At 39.8% G+C, this 10,109-nt stretch overlaps 1 protein-coding gene across 1 annotated transcript; it reads left to right on the plus strand.

Annotated features, from left to right (window-relative positions):
- The first annotated feature begins 3,062 nt into the window (after window positions 1-3,062).
- On the plus strand, window positions 3,063-4,637 carry LOC147626081 (uncharacterized). The gene has a single exon (XM_086817899.1). The coding sequence runs from the start codon at window positions 3,345-3,347 to the stop codon at window positions 4,377-4,379; it is 1,035 nt and encodes a 344-aa protein (XP_086674025.1). The 5' UTR covers window positions 3,063-3,344; the 3' UTR covers window positions 4,380-4,637.
- The last annotated feature ends 5,472 nt before the right edge of the window (window positions 4,638-10,109 follow it).

The following is a 10,109-nucleotide window of genomic DNA, read 5'->3' on the forward strand; positions in this document are numbered from 1 at the left end:
ACCATAATGAGTTATGTAAAAAGGCCTCCCATATCATGTTCTTAGAACTATTGAAGGCTAACAAAGAACTGCCAACATACTTTCAGAACGAAGACAAGATAAGGTTTATCTTGACCAAGAAACCCCTTCCTCTCCAAAGCATCCATGTTCTCAATACTTATTCTCTTAGACTTCAGAGGGAAGGAAGATGCAACCACCAATCAGAATCGATGTCTAGAAGTGGGGCACCAGAGATCCAAATGCAGAAAAGATGCAAAGCCCACTTCTAAAACATCCGGAAGAATACGAAGAAGCAGCATCAGTCAAGTGGAGGCCTATCCCCATGGCAGAAAAGGAAATTTTGATCGGTGGTAAGAGTTTTTGACCTACAGACTCCACAGACCGACAACAGAGGTCTTGGGTGCTCAGAAGAGCAAGCAACAAGGCTGAAGAGGATGCAAAAGCATGCCACTTACTCAGATAATGTATACATTTGGACTGCACTCCTCCGAAAATGTTCATAAGGTTTAAAGATAAATTTGTCAAGGGAACAAGTTCCAGAGCAGATGCTCCAGCACACCGGGCGTGCCACGTGCTGCACCCAGCAACTCAGTGGCAATAGAGTGCATAGTCTGAACACTTCCCACGTCATGAGCACCACCTCGGTTGTACTGCACGTGTGAAGGTGGTGGGCTGTAACCCTAGAACAGCCGTTGCAAAGATCAAGAAGACAAAGCTTAAAAGGGTGGTTGATCACTACTATAAGGTTGAAAGGTTGCAGGAGGTTGCACACTGCTAATAGCTCACAACTAGTAGTTAATAGCCACTAATGAGAAGTAAAACATGGTCACAGTCCTTAGGAAGTAGTAGTTTCTGTGTTGAGGAGTTACTCTATAATGATCCTGTAATGATTTCGAAAGTAATACAGTAAACAAAGAGCAATGTTGCCATTCATTATATCTCTCTGTTACTCACTACAATGTGTTGAATAAGAGTGATGTGTCTCTGTTTTAATTAACGGTTGTGCACAAGAAAGACAGTGAGAGAGTTATGTAGCGGAGTGAGAGCAGAGTGAGAGAGTTATGTAGCGGAGTGAGAGCAGAGTGAGAGTGTGTGGAGCTGTAAAGCGAAGCAGTGTTCTAAGTGCCTCCATGACCACTCTAGAGATGGTGTTCAAATCCAGAAGCTATGACAGGTGGCCACACGCCTCTCCCACAACATTGCATGACTAGTCTGTTACCTCAAACCACTATCTTGTCATTCCGTCGAGAGGAAAATTGGTGATAAACAACACTGTAGCAAGTGCGTGATCCTATCCACTAGGAGGGAATCTTACCTTCTCTGGAGAAACAAGGAAAGACGTCTCCTCCAAGAGGGAACCCATGCCCAAGGTAATAGCAAACCTCCACAACAAAGCCTTTATGCCACAAATGATCTCAACACACTCCACCACCAATCTCCAAACTTCTCGAGTAGCAGAAACCACAAGGACCAATCAGTTGGGCCCTCAAAAATCTGAGATAGAGAGCAGCCAGACAGTAGCAAAACACTCCACAAAAATTCTTCAAAAAACACCCATCAGGAGGGGAGGGAAGACGGGAAAGAAGATGAACAGCAAGAGCCACTTGTCGAGCTGCACCACAAGAATGATGCACACCCATATTTTGTGTGGAGGTTACGCACAGCCCTGTATGGCTTGAAGTAGGCACCCAATGGCAATACCAACCATCAAATGGGTGTAATACAAGTGCCTGTGAATTAGTGTTAAATAATAAGTGAGTGAAAAATAGTTTAGTGGGGCCGACTGGCCTCACTAGAAATTGAGAACCGGAGGAGGAGTCTCGATGTGATTAATCAGCCCTAATTATGAGATTAATCAATCCTAATTTTTACTAAATAATCAGAGATTAATCAATCCTAATTTCAACCATTGGGTATAATTGATGGTTGAATCTTGCCATTAGGGACCTACCACAATTAGTCAACCCTAATTTTTACTAATTAGAGATTAATCAACCCTAATCATAACCATTAGGCATAATTTATGGTTGAATGCTGCCATTAGGGACCTACTAGCTCCCTATCACTTTATATTATAAAAGTCTCTTGTTTATTTATCATTATGCTTAATCCACCATGTTAATCCTCTTTTAGGATCCACGTTAAATCCTTCAATCACATGGGTACACTTTGAGACTGTGGGTACTTAAAAACTCTACAAGTTTTCAACATTTGTAGTTAAGGCCCATCATCATGTACCATGTGTAGTGAGGTGGTCCAATGAGGACTATACCATGTTTGAATGTCATGTAAGGGGAAATGCAAAGCATGGCCGAATCGCGTCCTTTACTGTAACTAGTTGGGAACCTGTGCTTCGCACGTCTTTTGAGGCTTCCAAAATCAAATTCTACCCACCTCTTCTCGAACCTCCAAATTTTTGCCACGTGACAGTTTTGTGAAACTCTTCCTTAACATAATATAGAGATAGAGATGTTTAGGGCTCACATTTTTGAAAAAAAAAAACAGATTTGGAATCGAATGGTTAAGATCTTGGAGATTTACGGTCGATAGGGTCGATTTTTGATGGCGAATTTGGCCAAGGTCAACTCAGGAGTCGAGGCTTTCGACATTTTGGAAAGAAATGTTTACTCCTTTGTATTCGTAGTGGAGGACGGTGGGGGGTTGGTAAGTAACGGCGGGCCGCGGAGTGGCAAAGGTGCTTAAGCTTTAATGATTACTGTAAGCGAATGGGCAGTTGATAGATACACTGTTGGTCAGTAATGGCGGAGCGGCAAAGCTAAGCTTTGATGATTACTGTACGCAGAGCGGCAAAGCTAAGCTACATTGAAATGATCAGAGAGTGAACACGAAGCAATGGAAGTGAGTGTTTGCTTGGGGCGGAAGCCGGTTTTGGAAAGTTCCGTCGCTATCCAGAACGTACGTCGAAGTGTGCTTTGTTGCTTGTACATGTCGGTAGGCCCGAGGCGTTGTGTTGCGACGGTCCATCTGACTCCACCCAGCAAAGGCGTTGATTTTTGTGCGCACTGTTGTTAATGAACGTTTTAATTCACTCGTAGTAAATGTTAGCGCAACGTTCACTGTGACTGTGGCCGGAGATGTCCAAGCAGGAGCTGACTGAGATCGCCCAACATAATGGTTCCGTCAAAAGGTCCCGTGTTGCGCCGGCCTGATTACATATACATGTCAGCCTTCTGTCAGAGGTCGTGCAGCGCAAGGACGCTGTCGTGGGGGCTAGCGGTGATCATGTTTTGTTACCGTTAGCAGTTTATTCAAACTGGCGTAGTTTTGACGGGGTATCAACACAAAGTGCAAATTTAGGCTTGAAAAGAAGCGGCCTCTGCTGCATGGCTGATCTTCCTGCGATCCTCCTCGCCTTTCTTCTCCTATCTACACATTCCTTCTCTTTCTCTAGTCTGCACTCTGATGCACAGGAAATTACGGCGCTTGATCTTGCCAGGGAATTTTCCAACTCCACTGCAAATGGGGTTAGAAGACAAGGGGTGGACACGAGCCTCCGCATGTATGCATTCAAGAGGATCTCCCATGCGCGCACAGGTGTGATCTACAATGTGAGCTTGCCGCCTTCCCTCCATGGCATCTCCTCTCAAGTAATGCGTGTGAGATCTGGCAGCGCACGCAGAAGAGGCCTTGTTTTCAACCAATTCAACATCCCAAGGGGTGTCATAGTGCTCACAGGAGGCCCCTTCGTGGTCATGGTCTATCGGAGCATCTTCAACTTCACTGTTTACTCTCTCCCACAGGGCTATCAGTTCATAAGCCCCATTGTGGGCATTATCATCTACACCTCTCTCAACTCCTCTTTTGATGATTCCCCTCTCCCTGAGATGAATGTTTTCTCTCCTAACAACCCCATCACCATCACAATTCCCATCGATCATCAGCCTAATACAGGCTCTAACCTACCGCTGTGTGCTTTCTTTGACATCAATGGCACCCTCTCGTTCACAAATCTGAGCTCCCCTCCTAATGTTTGCTCTTCTTATAACCTCATGGATGCTGCACTCGTTCTTCCATCTCCGCTCATCTCCCCTTCAACATCTGCTCCATCTACTACTACTGCACCCACGTCTTCTGCTCCATCTACTACTGCACCCACATCTTCTGCTAAACGGATTTCCTCCAAGGTGTGGAAATTTGCCTTGGTGGCTGTACTAGGAGGCTTAGTTGGTATAGCCATCATGGGCGCCACTCTGCTAGTGGCAATGCGGGTGCAGGACAAGTGCCAAACTGCGAAAATGCTTCAAGAGCCTGCGAACAACCAAGAGACTCTGCAAACCTCTCTCGTTGGCCACACAAGGGCTCCAACTGCAGCTGGTGTCCGGACAAAACCCACGCTGGAGACTGGGAGTCTCCAATAGTTGTCCGGACAATGCCCACGTATGGCAGGCTAGGAGTCGCCCTGATTAATTGATGTTAAGATTCAATGGCATCATTTCTTTTGATTCTCCGTGTACAATGAATCCTCTTAATCCAGCCCAACCTGCAAGCGTGGGCACTCTCAGCGTAGCAGCCTCTCCTTCCTTGCTTGACGGTCAACACTGGGATCCGTCTTTGTAACATACACCTGGGTTGATTTCTGTTAACCCAAAATTCAAATTCCGTTCTTTATATTACTGGAAAAACTTGGCGAGTTTGATAAAGTTGAGATTTATTAATAGTCTATTCGTCACAGTGAGAATTTGTTAAAGTTGAGATTTATTAATCGTCTATTCGTTACAGTGCTACATAAAGTCTATTTCTATGCTACATAAAGTCTTCTTTTGTCTTGTGAGAGATTTTATTTTTTCATAAGGTCTTAATCCTACAGGAGAATTTCACCCAGCTACACACACCATACTACTCACATCACAAAGTATCACAGGGAAGTACCACCCTTCCAAAAATGGGTCACTTTGCGGGCAATGGATAAGCCATGGGACAAAGCCCAGGAGTTCGTCGCTCGGCTGATTGGGGTGAACACCATGCCCAGCTTTGGTAGAACTAGGCATCACAAGTCAAGTCATGATCTTTGATGTCAATGGCAACCATCGTCCAAGATCCAGAGCATGAGCTTGAAGGGCAAGCATTGTACACTATTGTCGTCTCGCCACAAGATCGCCGAAGAGGAGGGTGGAAGCAAGCACCATGATGATCGAATGATGATGGCCTAAGGTGTACGGATGGCAGCCTCTATGTGCCCACCTGCACACAAACACACCCTTGGTATAAGGTGTCCCCAAGAGGATTTGAGAACCCAAGACCTTCTATAGAAATTCCAAAGTCTTATCCACTAGGCTATCGCTATCGCCTTGGGGATAGAAGAGGACAGTGTGTTTGTTGTGCAAGTGGGCACGTAGGCTGCCATCCACACACATTAGGTTGTCATCGTTTGATTGTCATGGAACTTACTTCTTTATAGATTCAACAAGTCAATCCTGGATATGGAGAGGAGGTCGTGGATCCCTAGATAGTCACTCTATTCAAATATATGAACTTGATTTTATCCACCATGGGATATTATAGAATCATGCAAATATACAGTGTATAAAGAAGGGGTGTACTAATGGGCCTATTTTAGAATATATATATATATATCTCATATATATATAGATGGGGGTTCTAAAATGTAGGAGGATGAATGTAAACATACATTAAACCTTCTTATGAAACGACAATTTTATACACTAGAGCATCCTCCTAAAATGTCTAAAAAATGTTTAAGCAGGATTTTTACAGAGAGGCTTGAATGCGCGTGATAGGAACATATTTTAAAGAATGACCTCCCCGAGGATCGAACACAATTTCAGCATTGGGACTTCAATCCCTCATCACTCAACTTTACACCAAGAGACATGCAAGAGGAAGGCTATATAATGTGTTACATACAAGTTAATAACTCAAGTGGTGGTAAGCCTCGTCTATCAGCACATAAGTCCCACATTCGAGCCCTAATGTCCTTCAATACACACCTCTTTGCTTTTAAAAAAGTTAACATCTTACACTAATGCTTCTAAACCAAGCATCGGAGACATTATAATGTGGCCTTGGGAATAGTTACTAAGTTTTGTGCATGCTCTCTCTCTCTCTCTCTCACACACACACACACACACACATCACATGCTTACATTAAATCTTAGTGAATCATAACCTAGCCAACTTTGGTTGAGAAGTTTAACCTAAACCTGCTTGTGTTGAATGCCTTATTTATAACCTACCCTATAGAAGATGTTAAATGATCAAATTTATGAGCTTAAAAAAAGGACATCTCATCCTTTTTAAAGAGAGGACACTTATCAACCAAGCCTTGTCATTTGCATGTACATGCAAATGAGAGCATTCCCATACAAAAACAAGGATAACTCTTTCGTTTTAAACAGAGAGCACTTATCGATCAAGTTCTATCGTTTACATGTACAACCTTCCAAAAGCAAACAAGATCACATGCTTACATTAAATCTTAGTGAATCATAACCTAGCCAACTTTGGTTGAGAAGTTTAGCCTAAACCTGCTTGTGTTGAATGCCTTATTTATAACCTACCCTATAGAAGATGTTAAATGATCAAATTTATGAGCTTAAAAAAAGGACATCTCATCCTTTTTAAAGAGAGGACACTTATCAACCAAGCCTTGTCATTTGCATGTACATGCAAATGAGAGCATTCCCATACAAAAACAAAGATAACTCTTCCGTTTTAAAGAGAGAGCACTTATCGATCAAGTTCTATTGTTTACATGTACAACCTTCCAAAAGCAAACAAGATCACATGCTTACATTAAATCTTAGTGAATCATAACCTAACCAACTTTGGTTTAGAAGTTTAACCTAAACCTGCTTGTGTTGAATGCCTTATTTATAACCTACCCTATAGAAGATGTTAAAATGATCAAATTTATGAGCTTAAAAAAAGGACATCTCATCCTTTTTAAAGAGAGGGCACTTATCAACCAAGCCTTATCATTTGCATGTACATGCAAATGAGAGCATTCCCATACAAAAACAAGGATAACTCTTCCTTTTTAAAGAGAGAGCACTTATCGATCAAGTTCTATCGTTTATATGTACAGCCTTCCAAAAGCAAACAAGTTCTATCGTTTATATGTACAGCCTTCCAAAAGCAGACAAGATTTCAACAACCTTTGGCATTTACAATTGTCTTTCATTGTTTTTCTTTGTTTATTTTTTGTAATCATTATGATTTATTTTTGTAATCATTATGATTCCTTTATTTATTTTATGTAATCATTTAGTTACAGATAAAAGATTCTTTGATTGATAACATCACCTTCATAAATAGTTTATGAAAATGATCCACTTGAAAAAGATTAAGGTTAACCTTATAGTGATCTTTAAAAAACCAAAACGAAGTTAAAATAACTTAGTGTTGGATTTGATACTGTCACTATGCTTGACTATGAGCTATTTCAAAACCTAATCAAGGCCTCAAAATAAGGCCTTAAATAAGCCCTTAAGCGAGGCTTATTAAAGCCTTAAACAAAGCCATTTTAAAGCCTCACATAATCTATTTTAAAGCCTTAAACAAGGCTATTTAAAGTCCTTTGTCCAAAGTTTTATTAACATCCCATTGCAATGGTCCTAAAAGCACCCCCTCCCACACCCCAATAAATCTACCTATAAGTCACACCCCACCACTATCGAGCTCAACCAGTGATGTGGACCGGCTCATGTAGTCAGGTTTACACTATGGACCGGCCAACCTTTGTATGTTAAAATAGAAGCGTACTTTCCCTTATAGTATATACTCTTATCTCTTTATGTTGTGGTTCTAGATAAGAGAAGAGAATGGAAGAAACGTCTCAACCATCCATGTCGCTTGTGTTTGCTTGCAAGGACCTCAAACTTTTCATCCATCTATCTCTCTTTTGTGCTTGTCTACTCTTATGTAGGCTTGCTTGCAAGGAGCTCAAACTTTTCATCCATCCACTAGATAAAGCAACAGTAGGTTGCTTCTTGCTACTCCAACTCACCACTGCACTTCCAAATGTAGAGGCATTAAATAATCATAAATTTAATTATACTAAAAATTTCTCTTCTTTCCATTTAATTTCTTGGATGTCAAATACCATGGGAATTCCTCTTTTTTGCATTTAATTATTTGCATTCCAATGTCATGGAAATTTCTCTTTTATTATCAATATTTCTCATAATAAAATACCCATTATTTCAATATGCTAGGAATTTCTCTTTTCCCATCTAAATGATGGAATTCCAAATGTCATAGGAATTCCTCTTTTACCATTTAAATATTTCTCATAGATAAAATAAATTTATCTAAAATTCATCTTTGAATTTAAATAAAATACCCATTAATTTCAATATGCTAGAAATTTCTCTTTTCTCATCTAAAGGATGGAATTCCAAATGTCATAGGAATTTCTCTTTTACCATTTAAATATTTCTCATAGATAAAATAAATTTATCTAAAATTTATCTTTGAATTTAAATAAAATACCCATTAATTTTAATATGCTAGGAATTTCTCTTTTCCCATCTAAATGATGGAATTCCAAATGTCATAGGAATTTCTCTTTTACCATTTAAATATTTCTCATAGATAAAATAAATTTATCTAAAATTTATCTTTGAATTTAAATAAAATACCCATTAATTTCAATATGCTAGGAATTTCTCTTTTCCCATCTAAATGATGGAGTTCCAAATGTCATAGGAATTCCTCTTTTACCATTTAAATATTTCTCATAGATAAAATAAATTTATCTAAATTTTATCTTTGAATTTAAATAAAATACCCATTAATTTCAATGTGTTAGGAATTTCTCCTGCAAAATGCCATCATGCCATCAGGTGATCTCACCAACTCTCTACCAAAACAATACCAAAGCTCACCCAAATCTTTCAACTCAAAATTTTTCTTTAAAAGTATTTTTGACATCATGTATATTAGCATCACTATTACTAGGAATAATCAAGTCATCCATATAAATGACTAACAATATGATCCCTCTATCTATCTTTTTCACATAAAGTGAAAGTAAATGCATTGGATATCTAAAATCCAAGATACTTCCTGATCTTGTTTGACCATTATCTAGGTGCCTACTTTCAAGCCATACAAGGCTTTGTGTAACTTGCACATAAAATCAAAATGTGCATTGCTCTCATAACCTGGTGGCTGCATCATATAAACTTCTTCTTGTAAATCACCATACAAGAACATAGTCTTTACACTCATCTGATGTAGAGACCAATCATTTCCTCTCTATAGCCATTGCACAATGACAACTCTCATAGTTTTTATTCTTGCAACTGGGCTAAATCTCTTCTCATGATCAATACCATATGTCTATGCATAACCCTTGGCCAACCAGTCTTTTCTTATAAATGTTCAACCATCTCAGTTATGCTTAATCTTTTACACCCACTTACTACATCTAATTATGTTCTTATCCTAAGGAAAAGGCACTAATTTCCAATGATATTGCATTTATATCAATGTTCCCATCTCCTTATCCATGACATCTTCCCATTTTTTATTTCCAAGTGCCTATTCAAAACAAGTGGGCTCTATCTGTTATGTTACTTCAACCATGTAAGCATACTAATGGACTATATATTCATTATATCTCAACTTATCAAAACAGGGTATCTAACTTGAGTAGACCTGTATATACCTAGATCACTACTGGGTGTCCTCAAAATAGCCTTGGTTCTCCGTGCACCAGGAGTAACCACTGAAGGAATTCCAAGCTTCTAATAAAAGCCACTAGAGTCACCATCAGTACCATCCATTGAATCAGCAAGGGAAAGAGCATAGAGGGCCATAACAAGATTGCTAAACCAGTGGAGGTGTCTGATTTCTATAGTGGATGGATCTAGTTCTCAAATCAATTTATGGTTTAAAAATCAAATTGGTTTTCTTCTCTCTCATAAATTAAAGAATTAAATTGGTTAATTTCTCCTTCCCACCAATTCGGCTACCAGAGGCCCGCCAAAATTTCCTCTGTCTCTATTCTCACAGAGAGGAAAAAGAAGGATAAAAGAATTGGAATTACAGGTTATGAGTCGTCAAGTTCAAAGAGTTTGGATGAGGAACTTGGCATACCCGTCTTACGCACACCTGGTGCAAGG

The sequence above is a fragment of the Cibotium barometz genome, chromosome 23, assembly GCF_041138505.1.
Source record: "Cibotium barometz isolate CiBa-2024 chromosome 23, ASM4113850v1, whole genome shotgun sequence".
NCBI classification, from domain to species: domain Eukaryota; kingdom Viridiplantae; phylum Streptophyta; class Polypodiopsida; order Cyatheales; family Cibotiaceae; genus Cibotium; species Cibotium barometz.

Coding starts and splice junctions, on each gene's coding strand:
- LOC147626081 (XM_086817899.1), top strand. CDS start 3,345: ATGGCTGATCTTCCTGCGATCCTCCTCGCCTTTCTTCTCCTATCTACA.